Source organism: Glycine soja, chromosome 12 (genome assembly GCF_004193775.1).
Source record: "Glycine soja cultivar W05 chromosome 12, ASM419377v2, whole genome shotgun sequence".
Classification (NCBI taxonomy): domain Eukaryota; kingdom Viridiplantae; phylum Streptophyta; class Magnoliopsida; order Fabales; family Fabaceae; genus Glycine; species Glycine soja.
In genome coordinates this window covers 18,226,603-18,247,083 of record NC_041013.1, presented here as the reverse complement: position 1 = coordinate 18,247,083, position 20,481 = coordinate 18,226,603, and the positions used below count along the sequence as shown (strand labels likewise).

Sequence of the window (20,481 nt, the reverse complement as noted above, 5' to 3'; positions counted from 1 at the left end):
TTGAGAATCATGTCCTTGACAAAGCATTTTATTGTTCTTCCGTTTTCACATAATCCATATATTATTTTTATTTCACTACATTGAGTAATGATTTATACATCCTTTGTATTACATTTAATAAAAATCCCTTTCAAAATAAAGATTGAATTAGGTAAAAAGATTGAATGACAATGAAAATGTTAAATTTAAACTTTTGACGCTAAATTATAAAATTTGATACTACAACAATAAAAAATGTTACAAGACTCGCGCCTAGCATGGGTTATATTGCTAGTTAATATTCTACTTTGATTTAAGGATTTTCAAAATATTTTTTGCATTCAATTTTTAGAGTATCATTAGCAAAGGTGCATAGCAAAAAACATTTTATATCAACTACGACCAAACATGGATACAAAAATTATTAGGACGATAAATATATAATTCAATATGTAGGTAGGAAATAAAGCTCGTTAATTTATCTATCTCCCACTCAACATTGAGGTAGTGACATCATTAACAGAAAAGGATGTATTAGAAGAAGATTCTCTTTCAGTTGGTATGTCATTGAGTAAGTAGCTAGGATTTTTTGGTAGAGGCAATGCATTCTCATTGCTCAATGATACAACCACAGATGCCATGTTTGATCTATCGTTAGGATGATGTTGCACACATAAGAGACCAATATGAATGCAACGCAACGCCTCATGTAGATTGTATGAGTCCTTCAAACTAGTGTCAATGAATTGCATTGGATTTCCCTCTTTCCACAGCCTCCATGCCTAAAATATTTTGAAACAATATATGGTTATCTATTGCTCCATTATATAAAAAGAAAATGAAGTTACGTCACTCACATGCCCAATAAGATTGTTGTAGTCGTTTGGATAGAAGAGCCTATTTTTCTTGCCACTAACTATCTCTAGCAATAATACACCAAAGCTAAACACATCGGATTTAATGGAAAATATCCCATCAAAGGCATATTCAGGTGCCATATAACCACTACAAGAAACCAGAAAAGATTTAATTTAACATTTGAGCAATGCGTAACAAGATTTTAGCATGAAAATAAGTTACTTACTATGTACCAACTACTCTGTTTGTTTTCCCTTCAATTTGATCACCTCCACACATTCGAGCCAAGCCAAAATCTGAAATTTTTGGATTCATTTCATTATCCAATAAAACATTACTTGCCTTAAGATCTCTGTGTATGATCCTTAGTCTTGAGTCTTGATGAAGATAAAGTAGTCCCCGAGCAATTCCATTTATAATGCAGAAACGCTTAGGCCAATCAAGCAGTTTACCTTGACTAGAATCTATCAAAATTCATTGTTATCTTATTTTAATCTTGCAATAACAAAAATGACAAAATGAAATCCAACATTGCATTAACAATTAGTGTTAGAGACACTAACCAAAAAGAAAGACGTCTAAGCTTTTGTTGGCCATATATTCGTATATGAGCAATTTCTCATCGTCTTGAATGCAGCAGCCAAGAACTTTAACAAGATTCCGATGTTGGAGTTCGGCACATAACATAACCTCATTCTTAAATTCTTTTAATCCTTGTCTAGATGTTCGTGAAAGCCTCTTAACAGCAACCTCTTGTCCATCTGGTAGTATTCCCTAAACACATAACATTTGTGCGAAAGAAAGTTAAACGTAGTGACTAAAAATTTTCAGGTGTTGTCATTTCTTATTTATCAGTAGTAAATTGCTCACATACCTTGTATACAGGCCCAAAACCACCCTCACCAAGCTTATTGTCATCTGAAAAATTATTTGTGGCATGTGCTATTGAGGCAAGGTCAAATAAAGGTAGCTCAAAATCTTCTTGTTGGCTTTTATTGTTCTTTCCTTCGATCCCGGTGATGATCTCTGTTTCGACCCAAACAATATGAATAAGCAAAATTATATTTCAACCCATACTAAGAAAGTCGGCTTTCGGGTGTTATTAATTTGAAAGTTATAGTTTGTATTCTATTCTTAATTGAGAGCCTTTTATTGAAAATTATGTTAGTCATTTGGGAGAAGGGGAAAATGGCAATATTTTCCATATAAAATATATATGAAGAGTACGATTGCACGATTTCCTTTGATTTCAAAATGGATGGACACGGCAATTGTGCTGAGTCTTTTTGTGGCCATTCTGAATATATTCATCAGCTTTTCCATGGAAATACTAAGGAAATCCTTTTGAAAAGACAATGTTATTGGGCGAGAAGGCTAACCTTTATTTTTATTTTTGTAGCTCCAGTAAATGAATATGAAAATTAATAGTATAGCAATTACAGAGGAGACCGTGCTTGCAATCACAACCACCTTTTTCTTTGAGCTATGTTTCTCGTCTTGATTTTGTTGAGCTTGACAGACAAAAAGAAATAAACAATCAATATAGGAAGTAAGTTGGGCATTGTGTAGAATTAAACATAACTTATGCATATAAGTCGTGTTTGGATAAATTTTTAAATAAACACATGAAGAAAAAGAAAATAAGAAGGTAAAATGAAAAATCATCCTGTTCTCTAAACTAAGATATTACGCGGTTAACTTTTATAGATTTCTCTCCTCTAACATCTCCAAAAATTAAAGTGCATACCTGTTTCAGACACTGCCAATCTAATATACAGATCTTGTCCAGCATTTGGCATCAGTCTTATATTTAACAGATCACTGAACCAAATGGCACAGCCACTACCTCCTCCCTTGATGTCTGAATTTGCATAAGCTGTACATGAGCAATTTTCCCAACATTTGTTTTTGCACTCATCTAGTGTCATACTTGCATTAACCCACGATCTTCTAGTGTCTGGTGCCTTCACGCTATTGAATTTATTAAAGCCATCCCTGCCCTTTTTCCTGCAGCTCCATGTTTGGTTGTGCACACACCCCTGATTCCAACTCATTTGGGTCCAATTTCGGGGCGATTTTGGCTTGAATCCATCCAAACACTTGCACGCCGGTACCTGACCAATGACACAAATCCCAAATGCGCCACAAGTATTATACTGGTCGCAGAAATCGGTTGGCAACTCTGAAGACACCCTCCACGTTTGACTATCTATATTCCACAACAAGCGCTGACGAACATATTTTGTTTGATTAATAACAACTCTTGAAATCAACGACTTATCAATTAGGCTATATGTAATGTAAAATTCATCCTTGTTGGACACAATTGCGTAGTTTACATTTGAGTCAGATGACACGGAGGGGCTACCGCTGAATACAGTTCCATCCCATGGGCCACTTCCGTAGTATTGTGTTGTGCCCTTCCACATAACCTCTTCAGGATTATTGGTATGTAAAATAGACAGTGTGAAGTCCCCTGGTGAAGGGTCATCCCAGTTTTTCCAAGCAGTTAGGACCCTATTGAGGCCTTTCTTCAAGTTCCATCCCAATTTCATTCCAGGTAGAAACGTGTCTGAGGGATAGTCAAAGCTCTGCCACAAGTAGTTTTCAGGATTCGTGTCTTTCTCGTCTCTTAGAACCAAGTTGCCTGAGTCTAACAACTGTGCTACGACAAGGGATGCTTTTGTTGTCGTGTTTGTTGACCAAATAACGGTGTTGTTTTGGTTGGTAAGTACCAGGTTGCCCTTTGTGTTTATGCTCAATTTGCTGGAGTTGTCGTTGATTGGATTGTCGCGGTTCGCAACCCAAACCACGGTTCTGATTGGAATATTTTTGTACCAGATTCCTACATAGAGGTTCGGGGAACTACTACTACCCGGGGTGAAGAAACCCAACTCAAAGGTTCCATTGTTTGAAACCAAGGTCGTGTTATCTTCAAGGAACTCAGACTGGGTGATGGTATCTGTTGCGACTGCAAATTTAGAGAAGAGAGAAAGTAGTTTGCTTAGAAGGAGAATAGTAAGCATGGCCATTCTACACTAAAATCTGTTGCGACTACAAGCGTTGAAGTTTACAGTATGAAGTGCTCAGAGAATTTTCCAGCAGTTCAAAAATATAGGAGGAATCTATGAATCAGAAATTTTAAATATATCAAAATTTCCCACCTAACCAAGCCAATAAAATTACAATTTTATTTAAATACACTAAATATAGTCATGTTTAAAAGTTACATTACCATCGAGTTGTTAGTTTGAATAGAATTTGAATCAATGCATCTTAGAACACGATTTTGAACGAGTCTTAATTGAAAAGAAAAATTCTATTAGAGATAATTAACAATATTTTTGGACGGAGAATCCAAACAGTCAGCAAAGCTCATAGCCGTGGTAATTAGGCTGACTGTCCTAACACATCCTGATTCGCACTTAATTCTTCATGATGGATGTCGTGACCGTGACAATTTGAGTCATGATCGATCGTTACAATTCTGATTCTCATATTTGCACAGATAGCAAGAGTTATAGCCTTACATTTTTTGTCATGGCCATGAACAGCACATATCTTATTTTCTTATCTTTTGCACTTTTATTATAATTGGAGCTAAATCCACGTACATATGCCTAGCAGTTTAAATAGAATCCTTTAGGTTTTGTTTTAGACATTAACAGAGAAATCAACAAAAGGAATAAAGAGGAAAAGATTTATTTTTGTGCATTGACAGAACGATGATTACAACTTATATAGGAAAAGGAATACAAAGAATGACCTAGAGGATAGGAAGGAATAACAGAAAATGAGAAAGCATATTCCTGTACTATTGTACTATTTACAGCTCATATATCCTAAGGTAAAACAGAAAAGAAATAGGTGCTGCATTATGTGATAAATACTGTATTATGTTGTGATTAGGTTAGGATTATGGTCTTCTTCTTTTAGCCCCCCACAAGTTGGAGGTAGGTAGATATCAGCTAGCTGCAGCTTGGATAGATTCATGGTGAAGAGGCGAGGTGAGAGGGCTTTGGTGAAAATGTCAGCCAATTGATTTGAAGAGGAAACAGGAAGCAGCCGCATAAGACCAATCTGGGATTTCTCTCTAACTAGATGATAATCAATATCCAAGTGCTTCGTCCGTTCATGAAAAACAAGGTTGGCAGCTATGTGAAGAGCGCTTTGGTTGTCACAGTAGAGGCTAGGTTGAGGTGAGCAAGGAACTTGCAAATCTCTAAGAAGAAAAGTTAGCCACTGCAGTTCACAGGTTGCAGAAGCTAGAGCGCGATATTCAGCTTTGGAAGAGGAACGTGAGACTGTGTTCTGTTTCTTTGTCTTCCATGAAACCAGTGAATTACCAATAAAAAAAGCAATAGCCAGTGATGGATCGCCTAGAATCTACACAAGTTGCCCAATCGGCATCACTAAAACCACGGATTTGGGTATTACAATTTCTGGGAAAGAGTAAGCCTTTGCCGGGACAACTTTTAAGGTAGCGAAGAACTTTGATAGCTGCATGGTGATGAGCTTTAGTGGGTTTGGACATAAATTGGCTCAATTGTTGCATAGCAAAGGCTATGTCAGGCCTAGTGCTAGTAAGGTAAATCAAGCGACCAACTAGTCTTCTATATGGCAGCGGATTAGGAAGGAGGCTAGAGGAATCAGCATGGAGTCGAAGAGTGCTATCCATAGGTGTAGAAGAGGGCTTGCAACCAAGCATCCCAGAATCCTTGAGAAGGTCAAGACAATATTTTCTTTGACATAGTGAAATCCCTTGGCTTGAATGGGCCACTTCGATGCCCAAAAAATACTTCAATGTGCCGAGATCCTTGATGTGAAAATTAGAATGCAAAATCTTCTTGATGTTGGTGATTTCACAAGGAGAATTACCAGTTAAAACAATGTCATCAACATATATAATGAGGGCAGTGAATTCAAAATGATGATTCTTAATGAAAAGGCTATGATCAGCATGAGCATGTCGATATCCATAAGTTAAGAGAAGGGAGGATAATTTCTCATACCATTTTCGGCTTGCCCGTTTCAAGCCATACAAGGATTTCCGAAGTTTGCAGCTCTAAGAGGGGCTACCAGGTAATCCAGACGGTATCATCATGTAAACGTCTTCAGACAGATCTCCATGTAGAAATGCGTTACTCACATCTAATTGTTGAATGGTCCAGTGGTTAATTGAAGCTAGAGCAAGCACCACACGAATGGTGGACATTTTGACCACAGGAGAAAAGGTTTCGAAGTAATCCACACCTTCAATTTGTGAAAACCCCTTTGCAACGAGACAGGCTTTGTGTCGTTCAATGCTGCCATCAGGCAATCTCTTGATTTTGTAGACCCATTTGCAGCCAATGGGACGAACACGAGGAGGGGTCTGAACAATATCCCAAAATATCCCAAGTCCGGTTCATCATCAAGACCTCAATTTCATGACTCATGGCTTCCCTCCAACATTGATGTTGAACGGCTTCTTGAAAGCTGGCGGGCTCAGACTCAGAGGACAGAGACATGATGTATCGATGATGAGAGGGAGATATCCTGTCATATGTGATGGAGGATTGAATGGGATAAGAGCACGTTGAAGTTGATTGAACATATTTGAGAGCTGGTAGATCACACTTGTAATCAGAGAGATAAGTGATGCAATCCTATCCCGCAAGGGCATTGGGTAGAAGACTTCAAGTAGATTGGGCTAGAGATCCAAGGGTAGGCCCTAGGGTTCTCATGAGCCTTAGGGTAGATTTCGAGCCCATGGGTTAAGTATGAGCCCGCTTATCTTTGTAAATATTAGAATAGGTTTTTCCTTCATTTGGGCCTTGTATTTTGGCCATTCTAGTAGTATAGGGTTTTAGCCTTGTATTTCGGGGCATTTTGAGTAGTCTTTGTAGTATGGACCTTTTTTTGTATTTTCATGGTTTTTGTCATGGGGGTGAGCTTAGCTATTATAGGGGGTGTGTAGCTAAGTTCTAGCTTCTCATCTCAAGGAGGTGAGCTTAGCTATTAGAAAGGTATGTGTAGCTAAGCTCTAGCTTCTTTAGGAATCTTCTTAAGGAAGCTTCTCAAGGAGGTGAGCTTAGTTATGAGAGAGGTGTGTGTAGCTAAGCTCTAGCTTCTCAAGGAAGTTTTCTCAAAGAAGCTTCTCAAGGAAGTTTTCTCAAGAAATCTTCTCAAGGAAGCTACCTAGTCTATAAATAGAAGCATGTGTAACACTTGTTGTAACTTTGATGAATGAGAGTCTTATGAGACATACTTCAAAGTTCCACTTCTCTCCCTCTTTTATTCCTTCAATTTCGTGCTCCCCCCTCTCTCTTTCTCTCCCTCTTTCTTTTCCTCCATTGAAGCATCCTCTCCAAGCTTCTTATCCAAGGCTCATCTTGGTGGTGAAGCTCCTTCTTCCATGGCTTATTCCTTAATGGATGGCGCCTCCTCTCACCTCCTTTCCTTTGTCTTCCGCTGCATCTCCATGGTGGAAAATCACCATTAAAGGACCCCATTGAAGCTCAAAGATCCAGCCTCCATAGAAGCTCCACAAGCAAGCTTCCATCAATAAGAGGGTGGTTGGCTTGGTCGATTTGAACGACGAAGTGGAGGAGGGTTCTCAGGTAGTGGCGAATTCGGTGATGGAGTAGGCAAAGATGAGGGAGAGGAGTAAGAGAATGTTGGTGTTTCTGGATGCATGAGTAGCGGCGAAAGGATGTTTGGAGAAGGAGGAAGAGGGTTTGGTTCATTGGAGATGGTGGATCTGTCTAGTTGAGTGGGAGTAGTGAGGTTAGGAAATGTGTCTTGGGCTATGAATGGTGCAGGTAGGATATCTATTTGTGGGCTTATAGTAATATTGTGTGGGCTGTCTTTGAGAAAAGGAAATTGCATTTCATGAAATAGAACATTTCTGGAAATAAAAATTTCTTTGTTGCTTGTATCAAGAACAACATACCCTTTTGTTCCATTTTCGTAACCCAAAAAGGCTCTCTTTCGAGATCTAGCATCAAATTTGTGTTGTGGAGTGTGTTTTGAAACAAAACATAAACAACCAAAGACCTTGAGCATAGAAAAATCAGGTTTTTGTTTATACAAAAGTTCAAAAGGTGTCTTGTTTAAAATGACAGGAGAAGGAACACGATTAATTAAGAAGACAACATGTTTAACGACATAAGACCAGAGATTACCAGGAATTTTGGATTGAAACATGAGGGCCCGAGCAACATTAAGAATGTGTTGATGTTTGCTTTCAACTCTCCCATTTTGTTGTCGTGTGTAAACACAACTAGTTTGATGAAGTATGCCCTTTGAAGAGAAAAAATTTCTTAGCAAAAATTCCGGTCCATTATCAGAGCGTATACACTTGATGGTTGTTTCAAATTGGTTTTCAACCAAAGCAACAAAATTTTCTATATGTGTTTTAACTTCAGCTTTTGTTTTCAACAAAACCATCCAAGTGTAACAACTGTAGTCATCAAGGATAGTTAAAAAATATTTGTGACCGTGAATAGAATGCTTGGAAAAAGGACCCCAAATATCCATATGAATTAATTCAAAAATTTTAAAACTACGTTTAGTACTAAGAGAATAGGGTAACTTTCTTTGTTTTGCTAAATGGCAAACATCACAAATTTCATTGAAATTGCTAGAAATGAAAGGGTATTCTTGATGTAAAATGTTAAGATGATTTCCAGATAAATGTCCTAATCTAAAATGCCAAAGAGTAGAGTCATTGGTATGGTTGATGTTTGCATTGTTGATGGTGGAAGGTGAGTGTGAGGGTGATCCTATGTCTCCGATTTCCAAGTGATATAACCCTTTCTTTAATTTAGCCGAACCAATCATCTTCAATGTGTTCATTTCCTGTATTTTACAAGACATATTGGAGAAGATTATGGAGTAGTTAAGATTGGAAAGTAATTTAGAGATGGATAGAAGATTAAAAGAAAAACCAGGAACATACAAGACATCATGAATGGCAAAACTTGATGAAAAGTAAATTGTTCCAGTAATGTGGGCTTCAACAAATTGTCCATTGGGTAGATTAATTTTTATTGGTTTTATTTTAGAATAAGTGTGAAAGTAATGCAAGCAACTAGTGATATGGTCCGTGGCCCCTGAATCTATAATCCAGGGTGTGTTATTTGTGCTAGGTGTGTGGGTGGTGTTGATAGAAAAAATAAATGAGGTACCACACAGATCAGAAACAGAGTTTGGGCTGGAGTGACTAATGTTTGCTCTAATGGGTATGTCATTTGTATTCGCACCACCAACTTGAGTCTTCTGGAGTAGAGCCATCAGTTGTTGGAATTGGGCCTATGTGATGTTGGGACGGGGTATTGTAGCTGACCCAATCCTTATGTGCTTCTCCATGTAGTGTTTGATTTCCTTCTCTTGTAGTGTTGTTGACAGCGGCACCACCAGCGGCGCCACCTCCGAAAGTTCCAGTCTTGTTGGGAAGGTGAGGTCGGCTCGAGTATTTTGGGTGGCCAGGTGGATATCCAAATCTGGCGTAGCATATATCCATGGTGTGACCGTATCGCGTACAATGTTCACATTTAGGAATGGTGTTTCCTTGTTTCTGATAGCAAGCATCGCTGGTGTGGCCAAGGCGACCACAGTGGTCACATTTGCGGTTGGAAGAGTTCGATTTGCCTCCCCCTGACTGTGGAATGCCACGGCTTCGACTAGAGACGACGTTGGCAAACAGGTTAACATCGAGCGATGGTGAGATATTGGTGGAATGATGTTGTTCATGCTGAATAATCATGGAGAAAACCTTGTTGGCAGAAGGTAGGGGATCAAGAAGCAGAATCTGTGATCGGACCATGGCGAAGCGCTCATTGAGTCCTTTGAGAAATCGGATAATGAAATCCTGATGATGAAAATCTTTGGCTGAGCAAGTGCAAGGAGTCAAAGGACGGAAATTGTCTAATTCCTCCCACAAAGATTTGAGAGTAGTGTAGTAGTCGGTGACAGAAGTAGAACCTTGCTTGAGAGAGTAAATCTCTTCTTGTAACTCGGCAAAACGCAACAAGTCGCCTTGAGAGAACCTTTCGCGAAGATCAGTCCAAATGGCAGCAGCATTTTCGAAGAAAATGATACTTTGGGCAATAGAGGGAGAAACAAAATGAATCAACCAAGACATAAGAAGCGTATTGCAACACTCCCAATAAGGAAATAGAGGGTTAGTTCTAGCCGAAATGGAGATTGTTCCAGTAAGGAAGCCCATTTTATTTTTGGATATCAAGGCCATCCGAATGGATCTAGACCATGATTGGTTGTTGTTCCCTGTAAGTGGTGGGGTAAAAATAACAGAGGTAGGGCTTTCACTGGGATGAATGTGAAATGGGCTAGAAGGTTGCTGGATGGGGTCGATAAAAGGAGGAGCGGGGGGGAGGGGTAGGAGTCTCCTCATGATCAAAATCAGATCGAGTTGATAGACATGGAACCTTAAAAGGCTCTTGATACCATAACAGAGAAATCAACAAAAAGAATAAAGAGGGAAAGATTCATATATATTTTTGTGCATTGACAGAACCATGATTACAACTCATTTAGGAAAAGGAATACAAAGAATGACCTAGAGGATAGGAAGGAATAACAGAAAATGAGAAAACATATTCATGTACTATTGTACTATTTACAGCTCATATATCCTAAGGTAAAACAAAAAAGAAATAGGTGATACATTATGTGATAAATACTGTATTATGTTGTGATTAGGTTAGGATTATGGTCTTCTTCTTTTAGACATCAAACCCTTGGAGCATAAAAAAGTTGATAAATATTTTGTATTAGCAGTATCATTACTCAAAAAAAGTTTAAATGTTACATTAAGAATATTTGATTTTGTCAATTATATATATATATATATATATATATATATATATATATATATATATATATATATATATACTAACAATGACAAATTAAACTCATGAAATTATTAGTTTGGGTACATTGCTTTCGAAGGTCCGTGACACGTGTGAATTCTGATATCTTGATATTTGTATTAAATTGGTTGTTTGTACGTCTGGCAGGCAACAAGTTTTGTGTCATTAGTTTATGTTAGTGGTCCTATATCCAGTTGCAGTTTATTTATTTATTTTATATTAATAATTAATATGCGCGTTTGAATTGTTGCACTACATAATTATATTCTAAAGTTTTGTTCAAACTCTTCTTAGAATATTGACTTTAGATTTAAAAAGAAAATGAACATATAAGTAAACTAAATAAATAATAAACAAACGAGTGAAAATATTGTTAGCGAAATTGAGTCACATACATGTTAATAATATAATAAGGATTAACGTTGAAAGAACAATAAAATAATGATAAATAATTACTTTTATTTATGAATGTGTAATTGTCTGATAAATACATTCTTAAAAGATAAAAATATAAGATTTAATCTCGAAAGTATAAATAGTACGACAAATATATCCGACCAAAAACTTTGTTAACAAAATAACCTACGTAACACAAATGGACGAATTTGTCAATAAAATGATTGCTAATGTGACCATCTTTAATTGCCAACTTAGAGACATATTTGTGATATCATCTGACTTTTCATCTTCGCACTTTCTAAGAATATGAATGGGATAAATTGACATTTTGTCTCTAAATGTGTGATTCATTGACAATTGTGTCTTTGAAAGATGAAAATACGAAATTTAGTTCTCATAAGTGTAAAAACTGAGATAAATATTTTTGAATATTAACTTTTGTTCGTTATGGTTAATGAAATAGCTAAGATTCGAAGAAGTCAAATATGTGATATATTTATCTTTTAGGCTAATTTTGAAAATTTGTAATGATTGGTATACTGTTATAATATTTTATTTTGGTAAACTGGTACAATGTTTATCTAGAATCATTTATATTGTGACAAACAAATTATGGTTGATAACCAATATTATCGTTATTATTATATTTATTTTAAATTATGTTTGTCAATATATTTTTTAAGTGATTATTATTGTCGGTAAAAAATGGTAACAATTTATCCTAAAATTATATTTTACACTTAAATGAAACGATATTTTGGATCTAACACATTAGTCCAATAGGAAAATACTAATATTTAGATACAATAAAAAATTATTGACATTTTCGTCCAATAATAATAACTTATTAACATTTTTGGTCCAATGGAACACAGGATGTGAGTTATCACATTCTTAACTAATAGAGAGAATCAGAACAACATATATATACATATCATATAAATGAAATACAACTTTTACACAACTCATGTCATTCCACCACTTATCACGTAACATCACATCTCAACACTACACGTCTCACACATTTTCACATCTTTCATGCGCTTAAGGATCAAAACACAATATCACTTAACCAATCAATATCGATCAATACATAAGCGTTATGCAACAAATATACTAAGACTCAATCTTATATGCAATATGGTACCATGTCAGTGAAAAACCTTGTCGGACGCCTAGAAGTACATGACAAGACAGACCACACATTGGTAAATCAAGTCACTCTCACTAGGTAAAATCATAGGGAGACCAATGAGAGTCACTCTATTTTGCAAGAACGCTCCAACCATATGGGATTAGTATAGGCTTTAAGAAACATTCAAACCAAGTGTATTTACCCCCATGACCTACACTTCGAAGAGTCCGTCAGGGCCTTTCCCTCCTGATTCAAGTCCAACACAAAAAACATTTTAGCACGGAGATTGTATCTATGAACTATACAAAACACACTACTCCTTAATTATTCTCGAAAGAATTTTAACTTGTCACGCCTCAAAGTTATTAAACCCGTCGGGTCCCTACAGTGGATCCCATCATAATACTCGTCGTGCATTAACTCATCACCCTTAAAGGGTCTTATAATCATGTGTTTGTACGATTCATAGCTTAATTCTCAATGCACACAACATCTCAATACACATGTAGAATCTCACAATTTAACACATATTGAACTCGTCACTTACACATAATTCATCACACTTCCATAATCCCAAGACAACACGTTATCACGCCTCATATACATGTCACACAATAATAATATTAATATATTATATTCATATGATTAAACCCCTCAAACAATTTCACATAATCTTATCAAAATCATAGGTAAAAAACATGAAAACACCAAGAGCACTCAGTTTTATCAACCAATTCTCATCAAGGCATCAATTGGTCCGTCAAACACAACAATCTCGTAATTATAATCATAAAGGAAGAATTACAATATAGTAAACATCTCAAAATAAATCTCAATTTGATCCTCTAAGGATCCCTACAAATGTTCATTCTAACCCCAATTGCGATAAACTCATCCCTTACCTCTATGTTGGCTCACGTGGTTCCCTAAGATGCCTCAAGTTTTTCCTCTGATTGCTCTGTTAGGGTTTCCAAGCGTTAGAGAGAAGGTCAAGGGATTAGAGCCTCCATTTTACTGTCTTCGTGCGAAGGACATTTCTCTCACCACAAACGAATTTGAGGAGAAGAGAGAGCTTAGAGATGTATTTGTTAATGTAAAAACTGATATAATATGTCTATATTTATAGCTAAGGTACTCTCAACCTATTATTCACTCTATTTTTATTTATTTTATTATTTTATAAAAAGGAACTCTATTTTCCTCCCTATCAAATGAATAAATAAAACATCCTTTTTATTTTCTAATAACATATATTTATTTTATTTACCTAAAAACCATCATTTAATTAATAAAAATATTTCTTCTTTTTTATTTATGTTAAATTTCATCTTTAAACCAATTGACACTAAGTGAAGTTGTCCAACAAATATATAAGCTGCACCTCAAGGATTGAGGCAGGCGATATGGGACTTCCTAACATCCCCCCTCCACAGATGAGACGAGCCGCCGACATGGCGGCTCTGATACCATGTTAGATTTTATCTTAAAACCAATTGGCACCAAGTGAAGTTGTCCAACGATGTGGGACTTCCTAACATCCCCCTTCCACATATGCCGTCGATATAGGCGAGTCGCCGATATGGCAGGGAAAACTAAGATGGACAATAGGCTCTGATATCATGTTAGATTTCATCTTAAAATCAATTGGCACTAAGTGAAGTTATCCGACAGATATATAAGCTGCACCCCAAGGATTGAGGCAGGCGATGTGAGACTTCCTAATAATTTAATTATAAAAATCTCATTATTTTTCTAAAATTTTATTTATTTTTAAATAAAATTATTTTTAATTTATTTTATGAAAAATGGAATGTTATATTGAGAATAGAAATGAGGGAGGAACCCTAAACCAAAAATGCAAGACCCAAGCGAGACTTCATAGAAGATGGAAAATCCACCATGTTTATGTGCTACGAAGAACTATGAACACTAAACGAGATTCTACACTATCTATGATTGTGGTTTGGGTGTTGGTGTTCTAGCACCGTGAAAATCCACCGTGTTCCGGTGCTATGAAGAACTTCAAAACCTAAATGAGAGACTACATTGTCTACGATTGGGGTTTGGGCGCAGATGTTTGAATTTTAATATTAAAAAAATATATTGTAAACTTTTAAATTGTTGAGTGGAGAGTAGTGACGTGTGTAAAATTACACAGATGGTAACATTTGCGGTGGTTTTTTGAAACTGCCACAAATAAACGGCCAAAAAAACATTATTTTTTTATGGTGCATTATTACTAATGTTACTCTAGCAACGGAGTGCATTTTTTAAAATTCTTAAATATGTACGTTTGAAAATCCAAAAATTCTAACAGAAAAATTGTTAAATAAAATCGCATATGCAATTTAAATTAAAAATTTGATTTTTAATTTTAAAAAACCTCTACAAATTACGAATCCAAAATATTTACACTATATTCCACAAATTAACGGTGTAAAAACAAATAAAATTTGGGGGACAAAAATCAAATATGACTAAAATGTGTGACACCAAAAACATATATAAGTCATTCCATCAATTGCATTGAGAATCATGTCCTTGACAAAACATTTGATTGTTCTTCCGTTTTCACATAATCCATATATTATTTTTATTTCACTACATTGAGTAATGATTTATACATCCTTTGTATTACATTTAATAAAAATCCTTTTCAAAAGAAAGATTGGATTAGGTAAAGAGATTGAATGACAATGAAAATGTTAAATTTAAACTTTTGACGCTAAATTATAAAATTTGATACTACAACAATAAAAAATGTTACAAGACTCGCGCTTAGCATGGGCTATATTGCTAGTTAATATTCTACTTTGATTTAAGGATTTTCAAAATATTTTTTGCATTCAATTTTTAGAGTATCATTAGCAAAGGTCCATAGCAAAAAAATTTCAAATCAACTACGAAACATGGATACAAAAATTATTAGGACGATAAATATATAATTCAATATGTAGGTAGGAAATAGAGCTAGTTAATTTGTCTATCTCCCACTCAACATTGAGGTAGTGACATCATTAACAGAAAGGGATGTATTAGAAGAAGATTCTCTTTCAGTTGGTATGTCATTGAGTTGGTAGCTTGGATTCTTTGGTAGAGGCAATGCATTCTCGTTGCTCAATGATACAACCACAGATGCCATGTTTGGTCTATCGTTAGGATGATGTTGCACACATAAGAGACCAATATGAATGCAACGCAACGCCTCATGTAGATTGTATGAGTCCTTCAAACTAGTGTCAATGAATTGCATTGGTTTTCCCTCTTTCGACAGCCTCCATGCCTAAAATATTTTGAAACAATATATGATTATCTATTGCTCCATTATATAAAAAGAAAATGAAGTTACGTCACTCACATGCCCAATAAGATTGTTGTAGTCGTTTGGAGAGAAGAGCCTATTTTTCTTGCCACTTACTATCTCTAGCAATAATACACCAAAGCTAAACACATCGGATTTAATGGAAAATATTCCATCAAAGGCATATTCAGGTGCCATATAACCACTACATGAAACCAGAAAAGATTTAATTTAACATTTGAGAAATGCGTAACAAGATTTTAGCATGAAAATAAGTTACTTACTATGTACCAACTACTCTGCTTGTTTTCCCTTCAATTTGATCACCTCCACACATTCGAGCCAAGCCAAAATCTGAAATTTTTGGATTCATTTCATTATCCAATAAAACATTACTTGCCTTAAGATCTCTGTGTATGATCCTTAGTCTTGAGTCTTGATGAAGATAAAGTAGTCCCCGAGCAATTCCATTTATAATGCAGAAACGCTTAGGCCAATCAAGCAGTTTACCTTGACTAGAATCTATCAAATTTCGTTGTTATCTTCTTTTAATCTTGCAATAACAAAAAAGGACAAAATGAAATCCAACATTCCATTAACAATTAGAGTTAGAGACACTAACCAAAAAGAAAGACGTCTAAGCTTTTGTTGGCCATATATTCGTATATGAGCAATTTCTCATCGTCTTGAATGCAGCAGCCAAGTACTTTAACAAGATTCCGATGTTGGAGTTCGGCACATAACATAACCTCATTCTTAAATTCTTTTAATCCTTGTCTAGATGTTTCGGAAAGCCTCTTAACAGCAACCTCTTGTCCATATGGTAGTATTCCCTGAACACACAACATTTGTTCGAATGAAAGCTAAATGTAGTGAGTAAAAATTTTCAGGTGTTGTCATTTCTTAATTATCAGTAGTAGATTGCTCACATACCTTGTATACAGGCCCAAAACCACCTTCACCAAGCTTATTGTCATTTGAGAAGTTATTTGTGGCATGTGCTATTGAGGCAAGGTCAAATAAAGGTAGCTCAAAATCTTCTTGTTGGCTTTTATTGTTCTTTCCTTCGATTCCAGTGATGATCTCTGTTTTGACCCACACAATATGAATGAGCAAAATTGTAAGTCTTTATGTAGCCATTTTGAATATATGCATCAGGTTTTCCATGGAAATACTATGGAAATCCTTATGAAAAGAAAATGTTATTGGGCGAAGGCTAACCTTTATTTTTATTTTTGTAGCTCCAGTAAATGAATATGAAAATTAATAGTATAGCAATTACAGAGGAGACCGTGCTTGCAATCACAACCACCTTTTTCTTTGAACTATGTTTGGCCTCTTGATATTGTTGAGCTTGACAGAGCAAAAGAAATAAATAATCAACATAAGAAGTAAATTGGGCATTATGTAGAATTAAACATAACTTATTCATATAAGTCGTGTTTGGATAAATTTTTAAATAAACACTTAAAGAAAAAAAAATAAGAAGGTAAAATTAAAAAATCATCCTGTTCTCTAAACTAAAATAACTTATGCAGTTAACTTTTATAGATTTCTCTCCTCTAACATCTCCAAAATTTAAAGTGCATACCTGTTTCAGACATTGCCAATCTAATATACAGATCTTGCCCAGCATTTGGCATCAGTCTTATATCTAACAAATCACTGAACCAAATGGCACAGCCACTACCTCCTCCCTTGATGTCTGAATTTGCATAAGCTGTACATGAGCAATTTTCCCAACATTTGTTTTTGCACTCATCAAGTGTCATATTTGCATTAACCCACGATCTTCTAGTGTCTGGTACCTTCACGTTACTGAATTTGTTAAAGCCATCCCTGCCCTTTTTCCTGCAGCTCCATGTTTGGTTGTGCACACACCCCTGATTCCAACTCATTTGGGTCCAATTTCGGGGCGATTTTGGCTTGAATCCATCTAAACACTTGCACGCCGGTGCCTGACCAATGACACAAATCCCAAATGCGCCACAAATATTATACTGGTCGCAGAAATCGGTTGGCAACTCTGAAGACACCCTCCACGTTTGACTATCTATATTCCATGCCAAGCGCTGACGAGCATATCGTGTTTGATTCATAACAACTCTTGAAATCAACGACTTATCGATCAAGCTATATGTAATGTAAAATTCATCCTTGTTGGACACAATTGTGTAGTTTGTATTTGAGTCAGATGACACAGAGGGGATACCGCTGAATCCAATTCCATCCCATGGGCCACTTCTGTAGTATTGTGTTGTGCCCTTCCACATAACCTCTTCAGGATTATTGGTATGTAAAGTAGACCGTGTGAAGTCCCCTGGTGAAGGGTCATCCCAGTTTTTCCAAGCAGTTAGGAACCAATTGAGGCCTTTCTTCAAGTCCCATCCCAATTTCATTCCAGGTAGAAACGTGTCTGAGGGATAGTCAAAGCTCTGCCACAAGTAGTTTTCAGGATTCGTGTCTTTCTCGTCTCTTAGAACCAAGTTGCCTGAGTCTAACAACTGTGCTACGACAAGGGATGCTTTTGCTGTCGTGTTTGTTGACCAAATAACGGTGTTGTTTTGGTTGACAAGTACCAGGTTGCCCTGTGTGTTTATGCTCAATTTGCTGGAGTTGTCTTTGATTGGATTGTCGCGGTTTGCAACCCAAACCACGGTTCTGATTGGAATATTTTTGTACCAGATTCCTACATAGCGGTTCGGGGAACTACTACTACCCGGGGTAAAGAAACCCAACTCAAAGGTTCCATTGTTTGAAACCAAGGTCGTGTTATCTTCAAGGAACTCAGACTGGGTGATGGTATCTGTTGCGACTGCAAATTTAGAGAAGAGAGAAAGTAGTTTGCTTAGAAGGAGAATAGTAAGCATGGCCATTCTACACTAAAATCTGTCGCGACCTCAAGCGATGAAGTTTACAGTATGAAGTGCTCAGAGAATTTTCCAGAAGTATATCAAAATTTCTCACCTAACCAAGCCAATAAAATTACAATTTTATTTAAATTCACTAAATAAAGTCATGTTTAAAAGTTACATTATCATCAAGTTGTTAGTTTTAATAGAATTTGAATCAATGCATCTTAGAACACGATTTTGAATGAGTCTTAAAATATGACTGAAAAGAAAAATTCTATTAGAGATAATTAACCAAATTTTTGGACGGAGAATCCAAACAGTCAGCAAAGCTCATAGCCGTGTTAATTAGGCTGACGGTCCTAGCACATCCTGATTCGCACTTAATTCTTCATGATGGATGTCGTGACAGTGACAATTTGAGTCATGATCGTTAGAATTCTGATTCTCATATTTGCACAGATAGCAAGAGTTATAGCCTTACATTTTTTGGCATGGCCATGAACAGCACATACCTTATTTTCTTATCTTTTGCATTTTTATTATAATTGGAGCTAAATCCATATATGCCTAGCAGTTTAAATAGAACCCTTTAGGTTTTGATTTAGACATATCAAACCCTTGGAGCATAAAAAAGTTGATACATATTTTGTATTAGCAGTATGATTACTCAAAAAAAAGTTTAAATGTTACATTGAGAATATCTTTTTTATTTACTTTGATTTTGTCACATATATATACTAACAATGACAAATTAAACTCATGAAATTATTAGTTTGGGTACATTTTGCTTTCGAAGTCCGTGACACGTATGAATTCTGATATCTTGATATTTGTATTAAATTGGTTGTTTGTACGTCTGGCAGGCAACAAGTTTTGTGTAATTAGTTTATGTTAGTGGTCCTATATCCAGTTGCAGTTTATTTATTTATTGTATATTAATAATTAATATGCGCGTTTGAATAGTTGCACTAATATTGACTTTAGATTTAAAAAGAAAATGACATATAAGTAAACTAAATAAATAATAAACAAACTAGTGAAAATTTTGTCAGCGAAATTGAGTCACATCCACGTTAATAATATAATAAGGATTAATGTTGAAAGAACAATAAAATAAAAATAAATAGTCACTCTTATCTTTGTATCCTTGAAAGATAAAAATATAAAATTTAGTCTTGAAAGTATAAAAATTACGACTAATATATCTGATCATTAACTTTCGTTCGTCATTGTTAATAAAATAACCTACGTGGTACAAATGGACGAATTTGTCAATAAAATGATTGCTAACATGACCATCTCTAATTGTCAACATACGGACATATTTGTGATATCATATTTTGTTGACTTTTTGTCTTCTCACTCTCTGGGAATGTGAATGCGATAAATTGACATTTTTTTTCTCTAAATGTGTAATTTGCTTATAATTACATCCCTGAAAGATTAAAATACAAAATTTAGTTCTCAAAAGTATAAAAACTGAGACAAATATTTGTCACTATTAACTTATTTTGGTTACCGTTAATGAAATAACCAAGATTCGAAGAAGTCAAATATGTGATATATTTATCTTTTAGGCTAATTTGGAAAATTTTGTAATGATTGATATACCGTTATAATGTTTTATTTTGGTAAACTGGTACAATGTTTATCTTGAATCATTTCTATTGTGACAAACAAATTATGGTTAATAACCAATATTATCGTTATTATTATGTTTATTTTAAATTATGTTTGCCAATATATTTTTTAAGTGATTATTGTAATGGTATGCTTGTAACCGTAAAAAGTAGTAACAATTTATTCTAAAATTAAATTTTACCCTTAAATGGAACGAGATTTCGGATCTAACACATTAGTCCAATAGAAAGATACTGATGTTTAGGTCCAATAAAAAATTATTGACATTTTCGTCCAATAATCATAACTTATTAACATTTTTGGTCCAATGGAACGCATTGACATTTAGGTAAAAAAAATTACTCACATTTTTCTCCAATTAAAAAATATTGATATTTTTGTCTAACAAAAAATTACTGGCATTTACGTCCAAAAATTATATCTTACTGACATTTTTGT

At 35.3% G+C, this 20,481-nt stretch overlaps 1 protein-coding gene across 1 annotated transcript; it reads right to left on the bottom strand.

Annotated features, from left to right (window-relative positions):
* Window positions 1–364: 364 nt before the first annotated feature.
* Window positions 365–18,638, bottom strand: LOC114378841. The gene is made up of 18 exons (XM_028337442.1): window positions 17,139–18,638; window positions 16,769–16,900; window positions 16,481–16,632; window positions 16,170–16,380; window positions 15,832–16,069; window positions 15,605–15,752; window positions 15,233–15,529; window positions 9,167–10,279; window positions 5,987–6,211; window positions 5,237–5,902; window positions 4,894–5,160; window positions 2,585–3,875; window positions 2,217–2,348; window positions 1,712–1,863; window positions 1,401–1,611; window positions 1,064–1,301; window positions 837–984; window positions 365–761 (listed from the first exon to the last, which is right to left on the bottom strand). The coding sequence occupies exons 1-18, from the start codon at window positions 18,421–18,423 to the stop codon at window positions 462–464; spliced, it is 7,206 nt and encodes a 2,401-aa protein (XP_028193243.1). The 5' UTR covers window positions 18,424–18,638; the 3' UTR covers window positions 365–461.
* Between the last annotated feature and the right edge of the window lie 1,843 nt (window positions 18,639–20,481).